Source organism: Trachurus japonicus, chromosome 8 (genome assembly GCF_045865225.1).
Source record: "Trachurus japonicus isolate A0001 chromosome 8, Traja_1.0".
Lineage (NCBI taxonomy): Eukaryota > Metazoa > Chordata > Actinopteri > Carangiformes > Carangidae > Trachurus > Trachurus japonicus.
Window position 1 is genome coordinate 6,694,028 of NC_140914.1, and position 21,812 is coordinate 6,715,839.

General features: G+C 40.9%; 1 protein-coding gene across 1 annotated transcript; it reads left to right on the top strand.

The window, feature by feature from the left end:
• The first annotated feature begins 465 nt into the window (after positions 1–465).
• Positions 466–21,404, top strand: eftud2 (elongation factor Tu GTP binding domain containing 2). Its single transcript, XM_085783459.1, has 28 exons — positions 466–603; positions 1,568–1,683; positions 1,787–1,949; positions 2,881–2,959; positions 3,041–3,116; positions 3,306–3,371; positions 3,482–3,517; positions 3,616–3,706; positions 3,808–3,890; positions 3,994–4,160; positions 5,282–5,406; positions 5,504–5,567; positions 5,696–5,786; positions 5,932–6,067; positions 7,288–7,415; positions 8,216–8,409; positions 9,019–9,130; positions 9,386–9,526; positions 9,822–9,923; positions 10,772–10,854; positions 11,153–11,239; positions 12,858–12,984; positions 14,832–14,919; positions 15,092–15,210; positions 15,522–15,616; positions 16,914–17,067; positions 20,718–20,825; positions 20,920–21,404. The coding sequence occupies exons 2-28, from the start codon at positions 1,579–1,581 to the stop codon at positions 21,013–21,015; spliced, it is 2,916 nt and encodes a 971-aa protein (XP_085639585.1). The 5' UTR covers positions 466–603; positions 1,568–1,578; the 3' UTR covers positions 21,016–21,404.
• The last annotated feature ends 408 nt before the right edge of the window (positions 21,405–21,812 follow it).

The following is a 21,812-nucleotide window of genomic DNA, read 5'->3' on the forward strand; positions in this document are numbered from 1 at the left end:
TAACAGGTAGTTTTTCAAAAAACTATTAGGCTAATCCTACTGTACATAGAGTACATGAAGCCTTGAAGCTTTCCATCCAAATGGTTTGAAAAAAGGTTCATTTCTTAAGGCTTCATGTGCACACAAACCGCCTTTCTGGCCCCCGTTCTGTTGCATTGTTTTCAAAGAATGGGAGTTGTGCTTATAAATAGGATGATGGTGTGCGTCTTTATTCATTTTTTATTAAGAAACAATATTTTTTTCCCACAATTTCACAAAACAAAGAATAAATGTACATACATTTTAAAAAAAATCGTTTGATTTAAACAGGAGAGGTTGTATTTGGTTATTATCACATCAAAAATCAACAAAACATGAACTTTCTTTTTGCTGTGTGGTCCAGTCTTCCTGCAGTGTCGCATCTCTGCCGGTGGCGGCAGCGTCGAGTCTTTAACGCTGGACGCTCGACGCCTTCACGTCCATAGAAGAAGAAGAAATCCGGAAGTAGTAATACCCCATGCGCATGGCGGTATTTGGGAAATAATTTGTCTGCTGAAAAACATCCCCAACTTTTAACTTTTTTTTGAAAATAATATCTGCAGTCTACATAATAACAGAAAACAGGTAAGTGTGTGATGTTGCGTGTTATTTATCACGCGGCGCAGCGAGTGAACAGCGACGTATGTGCAACGTCCACAGGTCATTCATTTCTCTGCTTGTTAGCCGCTAGCCTGTAGCGCAACAATAGCATTGGCAAGAACAAGAAAACAAGAAGGTTTAAATCACTGAAAACGTCCTAATGGAGCCGAATGTTGATGTAAATCGTTTTGCATATGCTGCTTTTTTTTTTAATCAGATACAAAACCAGCTGAATTAAATGTTTTCTTACAAGCAGAGTTAGCATTAGCTCCGGTGGGAAGGTAACACACTGTTTGACGTCACTCATCCCCGGCATCTGATTATTATGAAGTAAAAGTAAACTTATTTTACGTGTCTAAAGTTATATTTTTTAAGAAGATACGGATGCGACTAAAGTTATTTGTGATATAGACGTTCGTAATAGGGTAATAGTTTAGTAAATCTAAAAATATACAGTTTATTAAAAACAGAAAAAAGAACTCCAAGGCACTTACTTTTAAATCAATAAAATGCCTTTATTTATCTCAAGGCTTCATCATCAGGGAGTCAAAATGTGTTTGTTTTTGACTCCCTGAGGAAGGCCTGATGCTGAAACGCCTTGGAAGTTATTTTTAATGTCATTGTGACAATGCCATTATGCCAGATAAATAAACGCATTTTATTGATTTAAAGAGAGTGCATTGGAGTTTCTTTCCTTTGTTTTTATATCTCCTATATCCCAATCCAAAGAGCACCTCTAAATGAGAAATGAGTCCACGAAGCGCTCCTTGTTTGAATGCTTTTGATGTGTTTTATTGTTGAAAAAGACAATAATACTAGACATGAGTTAACATGTTCAGTTTAAATTAAGAATGTAAGAAATATTATTTCCATAGCAATGTTGTAATAGTGCACACAACTCATTAGCACGATTACTAATTAAGTCAAACCCTCTCTCTCTCTCTCTCAGGTCTCTAGAAGATGGAGGCTGACCTGTACGACGAGTTCGGCAACTACATCGGTCCAGAGCTGGACTCTGACGATGATGAAGATGATCTGGATGCCGAGGACAGAGATGTTGATGAGGTGCACTTCAGATTCATTTGTGAACAGTTTGATTAATATGCAGCATGTTTGTGCACATATATATAATGATAATGTCACTATGTGTGTGTGTGTGTGTGTGCAGGGCGACGAGGATGACGACGACGAACCGGCTGATGCTGACGACGACGTCCCGGGCATGGAGGTGGTCCTGCATGAGGACAAGAAGTATTACCCCACAGCAGAGGAGGTTTATGGGCCTGAAGTGGAAACTATCGTCCAAGAGGAGGATACACAACCTCTGACAGGTTGGAGACAAACAGATTTCTTTTTGATTTTTACATTTATTTTACATAGTTAAAAATACACAAGCAAAAGTAACAATTTGATAATTTATAGTGCTGGAATTGGCGAAAACTCAAAGAGCCTATTAGATGCTTCCACCTATAATTAACAATGAGATATATCATACAAAAAAGAAAACAGAATATACAAATGAACAATTTACAAATATAGAAATGATAATGATACGAGAAAGATTATCATAGGGAAATTATACAAAGAGATAAATGATCAAAATATATAAATAACAATAAAAAGAAACAAAAGAACAAAACGAATAAACAAACAAAAAAGTAGTTTTAAGGAGATTACACAAAGAAAGTAAGTGTGTGTCTTGTCATTACTTCCATCAAGCTACATTTACAGAGCAGAAATTAAATGATGTTTCAGACATCCTTTGTAACCTTTTACAGATTAAATTTTTTTCCATAATTTGACACCCCTGTACTGTATTGTAAATTGGCCTCTGGTTGTAACATATTTTGGAAGATGCAGATCTAAAGCTTGATGGGTTGAATGAGTATGGACCTGAGAGTTTGTTCTAAAATATAGTACTTGAGATGAGCAGGAATGCTTTCCCTGTTGTTTAAGAACTTATAAATAAAAAGACATATCTGATAAATATTAATATTATAAATGTTGAGAATTTGAAGTTTCTGAAACAAAGGAGTGGAGGATCCCGACAAAGCATTTCTGACTAACCAACATTTTATGTCATGTTGTGGGAAAAGTACTGGCCCAGACTATATTACAGTATAAAAGATATGGGTTAATTAGACTATAATAGAGAGTGAGAAGGCAATTAGTTTTAACCAAATAAACAATAATAGGTATTGATTGATCCGTGTTATAATAGCTGATGTCATAATGTGCTGCTCTCTACTCTACTTTTTCCAGAGCCAATTATCAAACCTGTGAAGAACAAGCAGTTCACCCTGATGGAGCAGGAGTTACCTGCAACTGTCTACGATATGGAGTGAGTCATCCAAGTTCACGTGTTCACTGTTTATGTGTGTTTGCTGCTGTGTGTCGTGCTCTGACATCCCTCCTTTGGCAGATTCCTTGCAGATCTGATGGACGGGCCTGAGCTGATCCGTAACGTCACCCTGTGTGGTCACCTTCACCACGGCAAGGTCAGAGTCCAGCTGCTTCGATTCCTCTTTGAGCCTTTTGCCAAAGAGAACATGTGTCGCTCAGATGAAACATGTAAAGGAGCGCAGCACTGGGATGTTTTGAAGCATATGCTAATAACATGGCTGCACTTCAGACTCATCTGTGCCTGGTGTGTGGATCTAACGGATTTGGTTTTTTCTTCCCTTCAGACCTGTTTTGTGGACTGCCTGATCGAACAGACGCATCCAGAAATCAGGAAGAGAGATGATGTGGACGTGAGTTGTTTTCTACAAGTATATGTTACACCCCCCCCTCTTTTTTTTTTTTTTTACACATGAATTCTGTAAATTACAACAGAAACTAACCAGATTTTTACTTTTAACAGCTCCGATACACAGACATCCTCTTCACAGAACAGGAGGTAAGAGTTTTGAATCCTAAACACACATCTGAAGACTTCATTTTAAGCCTTAGAGTTACTCACTCACAGTTTCTCATCCTGTGCTGTTTTGTCTGTAGAGAGGAGTTGGCATCAAGAGCACTCCCATCACCATGGTCCTGCCAGACTCCAGAGGCAAATCTTACCTGTTCAACATCATGGATACACCAGGTATTGTCCTTTTTTTTTTAACCAGAAGCTTTGTTTGGTTTGCTGAATTCACATGTTGAGGTTTTGGTTTTTTAAAAACACGTTCCCTGTTTCTCTCAAAGGTCACGTGAACTTCTCCGACGAGGTCACATCCAGCATCCGGATCTCAGACGGCGTTGTGCTCTTCATCGACGCAGCAGAAGGAGTGAGTCGCCCTCTGTTTCTTCTTCTTCTCAGCCCTGAAGTCTCTCCGCTCTTCATCCCGTGCCTCCGTATAACCTCGACCTTTTTGTGTTTGATCTGCTCAGGTGATGCTGAACACGGAGCGTCTCATCAAACACGCCGTTCAGGAGCGCATGGCCATCACCATCTGCATCAACAAGGTGGACCGGCTCATTGTGGAGCTCAAGCTGCCTCCTACTGACGCTTATTATAAACTGCGCCACATTGTCGATGAGGTCAACGGTCTGCTCAGGTAATAACACAACACCGTGCATGTTTATAAGTATGTTTTTCAAAGAATAAAAAATAATAGATACAGGCTCAGGTATGAAAATATATACTAAATTTATTAGGCAAAGGATGAAATAGGATGCATTTCGACTCAAAATTGTTGTAACATCTAAATAGTGTAGACATTTTCATGTACATATGTATTTTATTATGACAAAGACATTTTTTCTAATGAGCTTTTCTATACAGTTTTGTCTATTGGGGCTTATTCATAGCCCTGATACGTGTCTTGTCTTGGCATTTGAATTTAATAATAATAATAACTTTATTTATATAACGCCAAGTTACAAGGTGCTGTACAACAGAAATACAACACCAAAAGCATTAGATGTTAAAATCACCCGTTCTCAACAAAATAATCACCCAACAATAATAGATGAGAGTGAATCTTTCCTATTTCATCCTTTGCCCAAAAAATTTTGTAAATATTTTTCAGTGCCGTTTTTTTTTTTTTTTTACCATGCACCAGGACCTGTTTGTGTTTAGTCTTTTGAAGTTGTGTGTGGATCTTTTTCCCATTTCTTTTATAAGTACACTACTCACAAAAAGTTGGGGATATTTGACAAGAATATCCCTATAAAAAGTTCATGCTACAGTGATATTCTATCATGAAAGCCTTTTAAGTAGAAGGATGCAATGGTCATTTCTTTATCTCAAACAAAAGCTAACAACAGTGGTGGCTAGAGCACAACAAAACTCTCAATGTCTCAATAACTTGATCAATTTGATCAAAGTGTCGTCTTGGTCTCATCATGTCAACATGTGAACATGGTGAAGAGGACTGTCTACAAACTATCATTGAACCAGAACATTTAGTGGTTCAACGACAACTGAACCTCTAAATCAGACGGCGCTTGTGATGCTTGTGGTCACCTTGTTAGAGAACAGCATGTTATTCAATAAGGACTGAAACATTGAACAATTGGACATGTGCATTCAAAAGTTTAGAGAAGGTTAAATTAAGTTCACCTGTAAAGGTTATAGTGCATTCTGAAATGTAATCCAAAAGCCAAACATCCCTAACTTAGTGTATGTTTCCAACACACGATGGAGTCGGTAGTGTAAAGTTGCTTTGCCTTTCAGCACCTACTCCACAGACGAGAACCTGGTGGTGTCTCCTCTCCTGGGGAACGTCTGCTTCGCCAGCTCTCAGTACCACATCTGCTTCACCCTGGGCTCCTTCGCAAAGATCTACGCAGACACCTACGGTGAGGCCACACATCCACAACAACGGACACAAACAACCTCCCGTCTCGCGCCTAATGTGCTTATTCTGGTTCTAATGAGCTCTGTCTGTGTCTGCAGGCGACATCAACTATAATGAATTTGCCAAGAGGCTCTGGGGAGACATTTACTTCAATCCTAAAACGTGAGAAACTTCATTTGGATTTCAACAGAGGCTGAACCAGCGTCTTTATTCTCTCCTCTCACACGTCGTCGTCATCGTTACCGTCCAGTGATTTCCTGCTCTTCTTCTTCTTCTTTTCCTCTTTTCAGCCGCAAGTTCACAAAGAAAGCTCCCAGCAGCAACTCTCAGCGCAGCTTTGTGGAATTTGTTCTGGAGCCCCTCTACAAGATCCTCTCCCAGGTTGGACACGTCTAACATCATTTTCAAACTTGCATCAGGGGCAACAAAAGCTTTCCTCGCCACCGTCGGCCCCCGTCGCGCCCGGGCCGAGTTTGCAGAAGTGTGTGTGTGTAATCCTCACACGCTAAATCCTCTTTGTGTGCAGGTGGTCGGGGATGTGGACACGTCTCTCCCGCGAGTCCTGGATGAGCTGGGGATCCACCTGACTAAAGAGGAGCTGAAGCTCAACATCAGACCCCTGCTGAGGCTCGTCTGCAACCGCTTCTTTGGAGAGTTTACTGGTATGACCTCATTAGTTTCTGTCTGTCCTGCTTTATTTGTGTGTGTGTGTGGTGCAGTTTAAAATATTTAAAGGGATAGTTCAACATTTTGGCAAATTGGCCCATTGCCATAATCCCTATAGTCATAGCAGTAGGTTCGTTACCTTTAATTGTCGGTGCAAGCTATTTTTTGAACGGCGGGGCAGAGCCGTGAGCTGCTCAGAGCTACGCTACGGAAGCTCATGGGATTTCTTGGTTTCCCTCATCAAACTCATCAAATACACAATCCAACAACTCCAAAACGCTCTGGTGGACAAGTTTTGACCTGCACATTCACCACGCTATGACCACGTAAATACAGAGACTGCTTGCCGAAAAACTTTTTCCTTAATTTACCTCGAAAACAACTCCGTCCATAATGTTCCAGCTTGCGGCTCTGCTCTGCTGTTCTAAAAACAGCTTGCACCGACAATTAAAGGTACCAAACCTACTCCTAAAACTATAGGGATTATGGCAATGGGCCAATTTGCCAAAATGTTGAACTGTCCCTTTAAGCTTTATATAGAGTCCTGCATAACTTTACTGTGCTCTGCTCTTTTACATGTTTTAAACTTCTTGACTCATGTTAGACATTCAAATCACACCCAAATAGACGCAGAGATTTTTTTCCCGGTCATTCTAACAAACAAAAATCTAGCATCGTTACCAACTTAACATGAGAACAAAGGATGCACAGCTCATGTCCCTCATGCCTCTGATTGTTTATTATATCAAAGTTACGATAGATAGATTTATAAATTTGCCATTTGTGCACAAACCAAAAGTCCAGGCCCATATGAATTATTGTACCAGGCTCTCTTGGAGTTTAGTATTGCGCTAAAAGACACAGAAAGGAACATTGTCCATAATAAAAAGTGCTTAAAACACCATCCAAGAAAAGAAAAGTATATAATAAAATAGGAGTAAAAACATAATAAATAGATACAGACAATACAATCACAAAGGTTTTTAAAAATCTATACACTTGAGCATCAATCATAAATCTAAAGCACATCCTTTTTTCTATGTAGATAAAGCTCTAATAGTAATGATATTAGTGCTGCATGAACTGTGAGGCAGAGTTTTTATCTGAGCTATTTGCATATGATTATTATTTTAATCTGGAGATAATGAACGGTCACGCTTCAGTTTAAACATCATGAATCGGTTTTAAATGGACCGTGTCCTCCTCCTCCCTCCAGGCTTCGTGGACATGTGCGTGCAACACATCCCTTCGCCACAAGAGGGCGCCAGGATCAAGATCGAGCACAGCTACACTGGCGGACTGGACTCGGACCTGGGGGAGGCCATGGCGGAGTGTGACCCTGACGTGAGTACGATGGAGCAGATGATGTTAGTTAGTTAGTTAACTCCTCATCCTCTTAACCAGCAGTGTCTCTTCAGCTAATTATCTTAAACTAAAGAAGCTGTTAATGAAACCAATTCTCCAACTTCCTGTTAAAGTTCTCATTTTGCTTTTTTCTTCTCTTATATACAGCTCTGGAAAAAAACAAGAGACCACTTTCATAAATGTTTCTTAAAAGCATCTCTACATGACAGTCATTCTTTTATTTTTTAAATACCAACACAAACACAACTCATTCTACTTAATGAGACACTGGTGAGGTCATCACCTGAACCACATCTGGTTTTATAGGAAGATTATAAAAACCACTGCTGGGATTAAACATTGACATTATCCCACAAAAACTGATTTATAAACTCTTCCTGAGTTAAAATATTCTTGCTGTGTTGTTTAGGAATAAATATGAACATGTTTTCTTTGCATTATTATTATTCAAGGTCTGAAAAGACTTGATATTTTTGTTATTTAGACTAGTTTAGTCATTAGCCAATAAAAGCTCTTAATGACATTTTTTTTTTTTTTCAGTTTTGGGAGAAATGTTGTCGGTAGTTGATAGAATAAAACAAAACATTTTTTAATTTTACTCAAACATATACCTATAAATAGGAAAACCAGAGAAACTGATCATTTTGGGAGTGGTCTCTTAATTTTTTCCAGAGCTGTATGTCTTTAGGTAGAAATGTTTTATTCCAGCGATAAGACTTCTCTGCCCTATTTTCTGCCCTCTCTCTTTCTCTAATCCCCCTCATGTCTCTCGCCCTCAGGGCCCTTTGATGTGCCACACCACTAAGATGTACAGCACCGAGGACGGCGTTCAGTTCCACGCCTTCGGCCGCGTGCTGAGCGGGACCATCCAGGCCGGACAGCCCGTCAAGGTGCTGGGAGAGAACTACACCCTGGAGGACGAGGAGGACTCCCAGGTCTGCACCGTGGGACGGCTCTGGATCTCCGTCGCCAGGTAACGCCCCGTCCAGTAATCAATATGGTCTTTATTATTTTATGCCATTTGATTTTTCTATCCTTTTTTTGACCTGAGCAGTTATTTATTTTTTATATTCTTTTATCTTCTTTTATCCATTTTCTGGTGTAAGATAGTGTTTCCTCTGCTTTTTTAAAATTCCTCAATGTTTTTAATTAGGGCTGCCCCCAAATAGGCAAAAAATCTTTAGCCGACCAAAATTTCATTGGTTGATCGGTCGCAGGAAAAAAAACAAAAAAACAAAACATTGAGAGCCGTGTTTGTCAAAATTAAGTCAAAATCAACATGACTGAACTGTAGAAAGGCTGTAGGGCTTTTAATTTGAAGGGCCGGATACAGGAAGTTGTGACGCTCGCTCGCTGGGGTTGGGGGGTCGATTAGTCGACAAATCGCCATAAATTACGACTACTGGTCGACCAAGAAAATCTTTGGTCGGGGGCAGCCCTATTTTTAATGTTGCATGAGTGTGAGTCTATGTGTGTATATATTGTTTGTTGTCTATCGTTTTATTTTGAAAAAAACTTTGGGCTGTTTCCTCCTGTATGAAAAGTGCTCTATAAATAAAGTTTGAATTGTCGTTTTTTTCAGATACCAGATCGAAGTGAATCGAGTACCGGCAGGTAACTGGGTCCTGATCGAAGGCTGCGACCAGCCGATCGTCAAAACCGCCACGATCACAGAGCCCAGAGGAAATGAAGAGGTGAGACACAGGAGAGAGAGAAAGAGAGAGCAATGGGATGTTTATCTGTATCTCATGAGCAACAGCACATCCTGAAAACCAGCTGTCAGGACTCAAGTTGTAGGATTTAGTTTCCTGAAATCTGTCAGTCAGAAGAGAGGAGCCTCAGAGAGAGAACTGCACCCTTATGGATCGGCACTTCAAGAAAAACCCTTTAAAATGAAAGTTTAAGACATGAGATCCAAACACTTTCCTCCTCTCCTCTCTCTCCTCCAGGCTCAGATCTTCAGGCCGCTGAAGTTCAACACTGCGTCGGTGATCAAGATCGCAGTGGAGCCCGTCAACCCGTCAGAGCTGCCAAAGATGTTGGACGGACTGAGGAAGGTCAACAAGAGCTACCCGTCTCTAACCACCAAGGTAACGTCAGTCAGTCGGCACCGAGGTGTTTCTTCACAACAGGTTCAGACTCGACGGTTCATGTGGTTCAACTGCTGCGACATTTGAAAAGGTCACGGCTCACAGATCTAAGTCTCCTTCATGGAGAGAGGAGGGAAAAAAAGAGGGAAAACTGTTACAAACCGTCGGAAACTGCTGCAGCAGAAACTGTTATTGACTTTCTCTGTGTGTGTGTGTGTGTGTCTCTGTGTGTGTGTGTGTCTCTGTGTGTGTGTGTGTGTGTGTGTGTGTGTGTCTGTGTGTGTGTGTTTCTCAGGTGGAGGAGTCTGGAGAACACGTTATCTTGGGCACAGGTGAACTCTACCTGGACTGTGTCATGCATGACCTGCGTAAGATGTACTCGGAGATCGACATCAAAGTGAGTTCCTTTTGATTTTACTCTACAGTGTTTAAATTCAATTTAATGTTAATTTAATATGATAGAGTTGAATAATTTACTAAGACTATCGGCTGGGGGCCTTAACAATCAATAGAAGAATAAGTTAATTCCCTTTACTTCTACAACTGGTTCAATTTATACAGTTATTTACCTGTAGTTATATATATTTTTTCTATTCTGTATATACCCACTGTATATTTATTATTATTTATTTCACACCCTCATACCGTGCAATGTTTTTTCTTCAACAAACACACAAACTGTACAAAATGTCTTTTTTATATTTACATTTTACTTTTTGTTTTTGCTACTGTGATAAATTAATTTCCCATTCCCATTCAATAAAAGTCTTATCTTAGATTTGCAAAGAGGTGAGCGATTGGACGTCGTTCTGATGATTGTTCATTGTATCATGAAACTTCCACTGATACATGACAATGATATAAAATTTCAGTTTAGTTTAGTTTATTCTATTTTATTTTTATAGCCCCCAAAAACAAAATAAACATGATCTGGAGGTTTTGAGTCAGGATTGAATTTTACCACAGATAGAAAAACCAACAGTTCCCACAAAGACCAAATCAAAATACATCACATGATATTTAACCACCACCCAGCTGCTGTTGTAGTTTCAGTGGTAAAGTGTAGGAAATGCAACAGTGACATGAGGTTGCGCTACAGTTTTATCTCCATAACACACAACATATATTAAAATGGTTGTGTTTTTAATCATTTTAATGTCTGGAAAGTTTTATTTTAATTTGTTTCTTGGACACAAAACATCGTCCTGACCCTGAACGCATCACTCTCTCCATCTCCACCCTCAGGTCGCCGACCCTGTCGTTACCTTCTGTGAAACGGTCGTGGAGACGTCTTCTCTCAAGTGCTTTGCTGAAACGCCAAACAAGAAGTGTGTATTACTATTATTACTTGTATTTATTTATTTTTTCTACATCTTATTGATTGATTATTGGTGTTTTGTAGTAACATTTTCTCGTCGGGTTTCTGTGCCGATCTGTGGGTCTCTGGATGTTGTCGTTCTGTTGCTGAGCCGAGCTCTGCAGAGATCAGTTGGACTGTGTCAGAGTCAGTCCCTCCCTCCGGCCGAGTGTCTTCCCAAACCCCGAGTGTGTGTGTGTGTGTGTGTGTGTGCGTGTGTGTGTTTGTGTGCGTCTTTGTGATTGACAGCTGTGTGATGTGATTGACAGGAATAAGATCACCATGATTGCTGAGCCCCTGGAGAAGGGACTGGCCGAGGACATCGAGAACGAAGTGGTGCAGATCACATGGAACAGGTATGATGTACAAGATATCACACACTTTCACACACACACAAGCATATATATATATATATATATGTATATATATATATATATAGAAGTTTTAAGTGATGTCTTAATTAATCGAGGTGATGTAACGTGCCTATAGATTTTCCCTGTCTCACTCTGGTATTGTACTCGCTTTATTAATTCCTCCATCTTTCAGAGCTGCTCTGACCGATCATTTATTCTCATTTATTCCTCGTTCAGCAGTGATAAATGAGCCGGCGTACAAGACTGACGATTGGCTCTTTAATTAAATGTTGTCATTGAAGAAGGAAGACGAATATAGAAATCCCTATGGCTGAAATAATCATTTTAAAAGTGCAGTTACCGGAATAGAGGGCAATAATCCCCCTTTTTTTTTAGAGCCACAGGAATAGTCCCTGAGTTTCCTCATGTTGTCATGAGGTGTCATCAGTTTTAATTGTTCAAGTTGAATGTCAATATTCTGCACTTTGATATCAAAGCTCCATACGGTATAAAGGTAGATGTTTGTGTTAAAGCTCCATACAGTATAAAGGTAGATGTTTGTGTTAAAGCTCCATACAGTATAAAGGTAGATGTTTGTGTTAAAGCTCCATACAGTATAAAGGTAGGTGTTGTCCATACTGTATAAAGGTAGATGTTTGTGTGTGTGATTATAAAGCAGCTCTAGGTTCTATATTAATACTGTGAAAGTATCAAAGCCTCAGTCCACAGAGAAATGCACACAGCCTGTATTCAGAAACTGAGCCTTAAAACCAGCCGTCAGGACTTCCTGTCACTTTGTGATGTCACAACAAAGCAGTCAACCTAAGCCCCGCCCACCACCACCTGGATCCATGCACCATCCAACACTTTGCAGGATTTAGTTTCTCTGAGTGTTTTATTCTGAAATCTGCTCCATTTTTTTTTTTTTTTTTTGGATCACGTGAGAAAACAGTCAATTAGAAGTGAGGCTCAGAGCCTCCTCTCCTCTGATTGGCTGACACCGACCTGTTATTCCTAGAGCTCCAAAGAGAAGCTGAGAGAAGAGATGGAAAAACTACACTGAGATGATGATGAAGATGGTTCTTTAAGCCACACATTTGTTTTCTTACGGATCAATACTTGAGATGAAACGTAGAAAAAGTGCAATTTTTTTAAGTTGAATTCATCACTGATATGCATTTGCACTGTAAGTAAAGTAAAGCAGAGTCTGTACATCATATGTGCTTCTTAAAGAAAACCCCTCAGACTATTGATTAGTTCACTCCCAGTAATTGAATCATGCACTAAAAGCATGCATGAATTTCCCCGTCCGCGTGACATGGGGAGCATGATGTGTGTGTGTGTGTGCGTTCAGCTCGAGAGCAGCTTCCCGTCAGTGCGCGACTCATCTGCGAGGCCATCTGGACCCAGCGGTGCCAGCACGCAGCGGCGATGCCAGAGGAGCAACATACTTCACACACCATTAAACTAAACCTTCGCTCCGCTCCTCCTCTTCCATTAACCCCTCTGCCCCCCCGATCAACCAATCTCCTTAATGTCCCCGACTGACACGTTAAGCAAAAAAAAAAAAAAAAAAAATCTCCTCTGTCCGACCGACAGCTCTTCTGTCTTTTCCCGGCAGGAAGAAGCTGGGAGAGTTTTTCCAGACGAAGTACGACTGGGATCTGCTCGCCGCCAGGTCCATCTGGGCCTTCGGTCCGGACACGACGGGACCAAACATCCTGGTGGACGACACGCTGCCGTCTGAGGTGAGTTATGTCTTGACGGGCAGGAAACACCATGATGATGAGTAACGTCTGTTTTGAAAATTGGTTTATCTGGTGGAAGGAGAGAAAAAAATCTACAGATGTCACACCTGCTGTCATGTGTTGACTCACACTGAGCTGCAACCAAGTCCCATTTTTCATTCATATGCTTCGAAATGAGACAAAGTCTACTAAAACCACGACACGTCATCATCTGCATCGTGTTGCAAAAGTTCAGCTAATCCTCTGCTGCTCGACTTAAGTTACATTTTAGATCGTCTGCTGTCATGCAAATTGACAACAACATGACAAACGGCGTGCTAGAGATGATTTTGATTACGTTTTCATGATGAACAGGGTCATATAATATAATATAATATAATATAAGGAAACAAGGTAAAATCCTTATTAATGGTGAAAAAACAATTTCGCTGGTGTGTTCATCATACGCTGGGAAATTAGTCTACCTTCATTTGTAGAAAACTTTGAACGTCCTTGTCCTTTAAATAATATTTTTAGCTGCATTTACTCACTATAAAATGGTTAAATGGTGGAAAATGTGCTTTATAACATAATGTGAGATTCACTGAAATCAAATCAGTTCTGACGAATAAAATTTAACTGCTGCTGATTTAATTTTCTGAGCCCCAGAGCCACACACTCAGATGACAGTAATTCAGTTTTTTGTGTATAATTTGATATAATATAATTATATAAACATCAAACTAGTCCGTTGTCGCCCTGAGAAAATGTTTGAGTTCGAGTCGTCAAAATGACGAGGAGAAAAAAAAAAAAACTTTATTAATTCACATCTGAAGACGACACACAGCTGCTGATGTTTGTTTAAGCTCAGTTCAGGTTCAGACAACTTTATTTATCACAGTTTTTGATAGATGCTTCACGATCCGATGAATTTATTTGTGGCGTTCAAAACGTTTGAATGGTGTTTTTACAGGATTGTCTGTTCACAGGTGATGGACATTTTTCATTTTTGTGAAAAAGCTTTTCATTAATTGGTTGAAGTCAGAGGATTTCACGCAATACAGTTTAAAAAAAAAACCCCGACCTTAAAGAGACATATGGGTCGTGTTGTGGTCAAGACCAAGACCAAACCAATGCAAGACCATTACTGTATTCATTGCCAGTCCTCATAATAATCATATGGCATGATATTTACATTATTCCTCCTCAGCTAAAAAGAAAAGATATTTTATATAAAATCTAAACCATGTTTAATTCAGACAAAGTTTGGATTGAACAGAATAACACAGCGGCACAGAACCTGCTGAAGTCTCCTCCCACTGTTGATGCTGGTGACACCAAGTTTTTCAGATGATTACACACAAGCAGATACTTTAATAGAACAACTTTAATTATCTTAAAGTCATTAAATTACATCACATAAACCAAAGTGAGCAGGTGACAGAGAGACATTTGTGGTAAAAAAGGTGTCAGCTGTGGTCCTGAGAAAATATCCTGAGTCCAGCTCGACCGAGACCAAGACAAGACCAAGACGTTGAAAATGTGATCTCAAGACGACCACATTTCCAAGGTTTACTCGAGTACCAACACTACACTACATATGGGCACATAAAATCAGTCCAAATAAATAAAAACAAAAAAGATTTACCATAAAAATAAGTTAATTTAATCTAAAATGGGTGGGGTCTTCGATTCAGAGCTTTACAGCAGAAGGAATAAAAGACAATGTGTAGTGACTTGTTTTGCTCTCATTTAACAATGTTGTTGAAGCGGTTCTTGTCCTTCACAGACGACCTGTTAAAGCAGCAGCTAAAGGAAAAGAAGGGGTTAATGTAGCTCTAGTAACACACTGTGTTTGGTCCCTGTAGGTGGACAAGGCGCTGCTGGGCTCGGTCAAAGACAGCATCGTCCAGGGCTTCCAGTGGGGAACCAGGGAGGGGCCTCTGTGTGACGAGCGTGAGTTTGTTTTTTCTTCTTTTTCCAACTAAATAAATAAAAAACCTCATTTGTTTTCTCCATCCTGGAATTTCCTCCTCAACATTTAAGACGTCATGCTGCTGTGACGCTCAGCGAGAGGGGAAATGGTGACATGTTTTTCTCTTTGCCCCCTCCCCAATCCCCCCCTCAGCCATCAGAAATGTCAAGTTTAAGATCCTGGACGCCGTCATCGCTCAGGAGCCGCTGCACCGCGGCGGAGGCCAGGTCATCCCCACGGCCAGGAGGGTGGTGTACTCGGCTTTCCTCATGGTGAGATCAACCCCTCCACCTTCCCACCTCACTATTCTTCCACTCATCCACCATTACTCCCCCTCCTCCCCCCCTCCTCACCTTCTTTAATGTTCCATTACCTTGATTACAGTTTGGGATTTCTGCTGACATGCCGTCTTTTTTTAATTGTCATCCAGGAACGGGTTCCCCTTGTCGCCATTTTGGCTTCTTCTTCTTTTTCTTCCTTTGGCTTCTTCCTGCCATAAATCCATAAGGCAGCCATACTGTTTCTATAGGCTTTTGTCCCACCTTTTTTTTTTTTAACGTACAGGCTCTCTTGTGTGTTGCAGGCCACGCCAAGGTTGATGGAGCCCTATTACTTTGTGGAGGTCCAGGCTCCGGCTGATTGTGTGTCTGCTGTGTACACGGTTCTGGCTCGGAGGAGGTCGGTCCACTCTCATTACACACGATGTGCACGGAGGAAAATGTTGATACTACAGCTCCATAATGAGCAGCTATTTACATAATGGATTCAGCATTTTAGTGAATTCTTTAAGCAGAAATGCTGCTGCGGCAGCGTGACTGCTTTTCCACTGAGATATCGATATAATTGAGGAGGATATTTAGATTAAATGATCATTTAGTTTGCAGCGCTGCTGATAAAGATTCTTTGAAATGTAGGAACCTGAGTATTTTATTGATCCCATGTGGAGATTAGGTTGAGTTAAAGCTGCTTCCCCAGGAAAAGAACGATTAAGAAGTACAGTATGTGAGGGAGTAAAAGATTATAAAATGGCCATAAAAAAATAAAAATATGTACTTGTGTTGTGATATATAAAGAAGGAAAAAGGAAGATGTGAAGGAAAGAGTACAAATAAGTCATGTTGTGATTTTCAGTGTGAACAGTCATTTGAAAATTGATGATGTGATGTTTGTTGTGTACAAAACAAATCTTATTTTGTCGCTTTTTACAGCTTTAGAACATGATTTGCAACACAACACTTAAAGGGATAGTTCAACATTTTGCCAAATTGCCCCATTGCCATAATCCCTATAGTCGTAGCAGTAGGTTCGTTACCTTTAATTGTCGGTGCAAGCTATTTTTAGAACGGCGGAGCAGAGCCGTGAGCTGCTCAGAGCTACACTACAGAGGCTAATGGGATTTCTTGGTTTCCCTCATCAAACTCATCAAATACACAATCCAACAACTCCACAACGCTCTGGTGGACAAGTTGTAACCCGCACATTCACCACGCTATGAGATAATAACGGAACGATACTAGACAGAGTTGTTTTAGAGGTAAATTCATGCAAAACCGCTGATGCGCGTTCCTGTTGGGGGCAGTTTTTCAGCAAGCAGTCTCTGTATTTGCCTCGGTTCGGCCGTTCTAAAAATAGCTTGCACTGACAATTAAAGGTAACAAACCTACTGCTATGACTATAGGGATTATGGCAATGGGCCCATTTGCCAAAATATTGAACTATCCCTTTAACAACACTGTCAGTGCTCAACATTTTTATCTTTATCAACACAAAAACGCAGCTTCTGCAAATATGGATGTTGCAAAATTACAAGTGGATTGCAATAAGTTGTGCAGCTTTAGTTAAGGTAGAAGTTGTGCAGTCACTTCCTCACTGATGCATCAAGTTGGAATTCATTCATATATCTGATTGATTAGATCAGATAGTCATTGAATTCATGTGATTCTTATTTCTGTTCCTGTGTTTTTGTCGTCTATCAGAGGTCACGTGACCCAGGATGCACCAATCCCCGGCTCCCCGCTCTACACCATCAAGGCCTTCATCCCGGCCATCGACTCCTTCGGCTTCGAGACCGACCTCCGCACGCACACACAGGGACAGGCCTTCGCTCTGTCTGTGTTCCACCACTGGCAGGTAACGATATCCAGATGTACATGATGTCAACACACAACAACCATGTGTTTGTCATTTAACAAACATTCATTAGTGTTAATTAACATAGGCTCTGAAGCGAGACAGAGTTTTCTCAGTGAAAATACAAAATACGAGGGTTAGAATCTCATTATCGTTTAATATCTTTAATATTGAGTCGTTCAGTGAGCAGTTTGGTGCTATTTTAATATTTTCTAATCACAGTGTCGGAGTCTCTGGGGCCTCGTTAACACGTCTCTAATCTCAATAAATGAAGCGAGAGAATTAAACAGACTTTACACATGCAGTGAAGACGACGACGATGATGTTTTTGCCTCAGTTTCACAATGGAGGAAACAGTTCTTCTGTTCACCTGTGTTTTTATCTCCACTGACTGATTGAAGCTGAGTCTTCATCCATTCATGGCTGATTGTGGGAGTGGAAATGAAGCGTGTGCACATGCGTCCAATTTATAAACATCACAAGATTTATCGTGCGTCCACAAAGTTTCAGACCAGAATCAGAATCTGCACAGTTTTTCGCATTTGGCTCTTGACTTCCATTGGAAACTCAATGAAAACCGGTTTAAATGCACCGATGCTGTGTGTGTGTCCACAGAGGTTGTTCATGTAAGTGTGAAGCCTCTTTAATGCAACAACAGAAAGCTGCAGGTTTCATCCCACTCAGCTGCGTCTCCGAGGAGACGTCGTTTTCCAGACATCAGCTCCCACACATCAGATCAACAGATGAAACTAGGAACATGAAAACAAGAGGAGGCGCCGCTGCAGGTTTGAAGTGTTCGCCTGAGATTCACTCTCATGTCGGCTGTAACCAGCGTTACGAGCTCGTCGCCAACACCTGCCACCAAATTACACATAATCTTTTTTTTTTTTTTTACATATTTAAAAAGATAAACAGATGAGGTCAGGTGGGGAATGTGTGTGTTTGTGTTGTAAAAAGGTTTGGATGTGGCCTCCTCCTGTCATCCCTATATATATGTATATACAGCTCTGGAAAAAATTAAGAGACCACTCCCAAAATGATCAGTTTCTCTGGTTTTACTATTTATAGGTATGTGTTTGAGTAAAATTAAATTTAAAAAATGTTGTTTTATTCTATCAACTACCGACAACATTTCTTCCAAAATTGAAATAAAAATATTGTCATTTAGAGCTTTTATTGGCTGAAAATGACTAAGCTAGTCTAAATAACAAAAATATCAAGTCTTTTCAGACCTTGAATAATAATAATGCAAAGAAAACATGTTGATATTTATTCCTAAACAACACAGCAAGAATATTTTAACTCAGGAAGAGTTTATAAATCAGTTTTTGTGGGATAATGTCAATGTTTAATCCCAGCAGTGGTTTTTATAATCTTCCTATAAAACCAGATGTGGTTCAGGTGATGACCTCATCAGTGTCTCATTAAGTAGAATGAGTTGTGTTATGTGAATGACTGTCATACATGTAGAGATGCTTTTAAGAAACATTTGTGAAAGTGGTCTCTTATTTTTTTCCAGAGCTGTATATACTCTATATATACTATATATATCTTTATACACACACACGGTGCAGCTTGTGCAGCAGAGTGACCAACATGCACATGTCTGTCGCTCCCACTAAACAGCTTTTGATGTGGAGTAGAGCCGAGTGTTGAGTCATTAAGTTTTAAGTATAATGCGGCCGTCTCCGCCTGCCGTGTCTGACGTGTGTTTGTGTCTGCACTCTGCAGAGCTGTGTCAGGAGAAATTATCTCCACTTAGTGCAGATTAATATTTCACTGCAGAGTCCACTCGTCTGGAAGGAAAATCTGGGATCTCAGAGGTTTTCAATGTGGAACGTTTTATTTTCTACAACTTGTCTTTCATCCCCCTGGAGGAGAAACTGCAACAGATGACCAGACGCTCGACATGAATTATTAATGTTGAGTGAAAGTGAATATACAGAATAAATAAATAATAATAAATGGAAAAAAAACCTCTGGCAGTTTTTGATTTGGCAGAGTGAACCACAGCGTGTTGTCAGAGCCGAGGGAATTCAAAATTGTGAATTAACAGACAGTTTCCTCTGAGACCGGTTGTTGTTGTTTCCATGTATCTGCTCCCATTTAATGATGCCTATGTCGGGGAACATGTACTACGTTTCTCTCCAGAGTCTTTTGTAGCTGATCCGATTGACAGAAACGACTCCTTCTTGCACGGATCGACTCCACTGCCCCAGAAAATGAGCACAGCACAGCACAGGAGGCCCCAATTAAACCCAAGAGGCCTCGTTGTGGCTCCGTCCTCCTCCGTTGGTTTGATTTTTTTTGTGCTTCCAGTGCTGGCATGTAAACCAGGCAGTGTTGAGTTACTGTCGCTAGCAGCTCTCCACCATCTGTTGATTGGGCTTCAGCCACTCCATTGATTGTTTTTTTTTTTTTCCTCCTGTTGTAATCTTTCCTCGCGGCCGGGAAACTCTGATTTAGTCCAGTCTACCTCCTGAATTCAGATCCATCATCATCCCTCCTCCTCCTGCTGCTCCGGTGCTTTAGGTGGATGTATCATATATCCATACCCATGAGGTCATTTTGTGAAGGTCACACCAGGAGCTACTTAAGATAATGGACTTAGTGAGTCACTTTAAAAGCCTGTGGACATTTAACTTCTTCTTACGTCGACCTGCTAACGTTGCACCGCCGCCTGTGCTGCTTTGTGTTGTTGGTCACCGCCGGCTGAAAGGAAAGAGTGACAGCGCTCACACGTTGCTTTTTTTTTCTTCCCCTCTTCCCCCTCCATCTCGTTGATGGATGCGTGGTCCTGACTCAGGAACAAGGGAGACAGAGTTGCAACTAAATCAGATATTTAATGCGAGGTCGACAAGTGTCAACGCAGCTTTGTTGAAGCACCGAGAGGTTGATTTGTGTTTCCTGTTGTCACACTGATTGTGCACACAGAGAGAGAGAGGATTCCCATAGAGTCCAGTCGCCCGTTGCCTCTGGTTTCACTGGAGTCGTTAATCACTACTGACTGATCTTCATTGAAAAACCGTGATGGGTCGATCGGAATTGATGCTTCTAATCGCCTTCATCCAGTTCATTGTAGTCATTAAAGGGATAGTTCAATATTTTGGCAAACTGGCCCATTGCCGTAACAGCAGTAGGTTCGTTACCTTTATTTGTTGGTGCAAGCTATTTTTAGAACCGCCTCGGAGGCTAATGGGATTTCTTGGTTTCCCTCATCAAACTCATCAAATACACAATCCAACAACTCCAAAACGCTCTGGTGGACAAGTTGTGACCTGCACATTCACCACGCTATGAGATAATAACAGAACGTTACGAGACGGACACGTGTAAATTCATGCAAAACCGCTGATGCGCGTTGCCTTCAGGGACAGTTTTTCAGCAAGCAGTCTCTGCATTTACCTCTAAAACAACTTCAGGCTCATGAGAGGAAACAGATTGTGAATACAAGAAAGAGTCCGATCGTTTTATGGCTTTTAAGAATAAAACGCAGTGAGTGCTCAACCAATCAGGCGGTAGATAGCACTGGTTTCTGGGGTAGAAATGCGAATGGTTTCTCAAAAGGCTCCTGGTTCTTGGGGATGTGGAGATGAAGCTTTAGACGATCAGTCCTGGTATCAAGAGAACCTGTTGTTTCTGTGTTTCAGATCGTACCTGGTGACCCGCTGGACAAGAGCATCGTCATCCGGCCTCTGGAGCCGCAGCCCGCACCACATCTGGCCCGAGAGTTCATGATCAAGACCCGAAGGCGCAAGGTGAGTCTCCGGTCTCTAAATCACAGACTTTGATTTATACTTTTTAAATTAAATTTTTTTTGAATGACTAATGTCCATGATTGTCGTTCCGCAGGGTCTGAGCGAAGACGTGAGCATCAGCAAGTTCTTCGATGATCCTATGTTGTTGGAGTTGGCCAAACAGGACGTGGTGCTGAACTACCCCATGTGAGACCGAGACACCTGAACCTGAACCTCCGTCAGTCGCAGCAGCAGCAGCAGCAGCAGGTCCGACTTCCCTGAGGATGTCTGAGGTATCACACGGTCACACAGGAACCACCGGCCACTGTTCTGCATCTCTGAAGACTCCTTCACTGTTTCATTAGCGAATGAAAATCACAAAAAAACAACCATTTTAAGGTCTCTATAGCAAACAGGTCATTAGACCAATGAAAACCTTGGAAACCCAAAGGACTTGTGGGAGTTTTTTCGCTCTTCCCTTTTGGGAGTTTGCAGATTTTTGTCTCAGCTCATCTTTGTCTTGTATTTTTATTTTTTATATGTAAAAAAAAATTTCAATGTTTTTGTAGAATAAGAAAACACAGAAGCTTTTTTTTTTTTTTTTTAAAGAAAAGAAACGTGATGTCATTGATCTGATTGTTTGTCTGAATAAAAAAAACGTAAAGTGTAATTAAAAAAGAAAGACGTTTTACTTCTAGTGACGATCCGGCCGGTGTTGGTGTTAATTAGTGTGTGAGTGTCGGTGAGTGTGTAGTGGACTCTGGATTGTGTGTCAGTGAGTCGGAGCTGTGCTGCTGTTGGTTTGAGTGATCACTGTGTCTGTTCGCGCCGCCGTGTGGGCGGTGACTGATGGACAGGCGGCGGGATGTTTGGAGGCAGGCGGGGAGCCAAGTAAAGGTTAAGAGTCACGCGACCGAAATGAAAAAGGAAAAGAGGGAACGATGCTGCACTTAAAAGAAGACGACAAGAAGACCTTGCACGTCTGAATTAGACTGAAGTGAAACGTCA

Coding starts and splice junctions, on each gene's coding strand:
- eftud2 (XM_085783459.1), top strand. CDS start 1,579: ATGGAGGCTGACCTGTACGACGAGTTCGGCAACTACATCGGTCCAGAG. Junction 9,131..9,385: donor AGCCCAGAGGAAATGAAGAG/GTGAGACACAGG, acceptor TCTCTCCTCCAG/GCTCAGATCTTCAGGCCGCT. Junction 11,240..12,857: donor GTGCAGATCACATGGAACAG/GTATGATGTACA, acceptor TTTTCCCGGCAG/GAAGAAGCTGGGAGAGTTTT.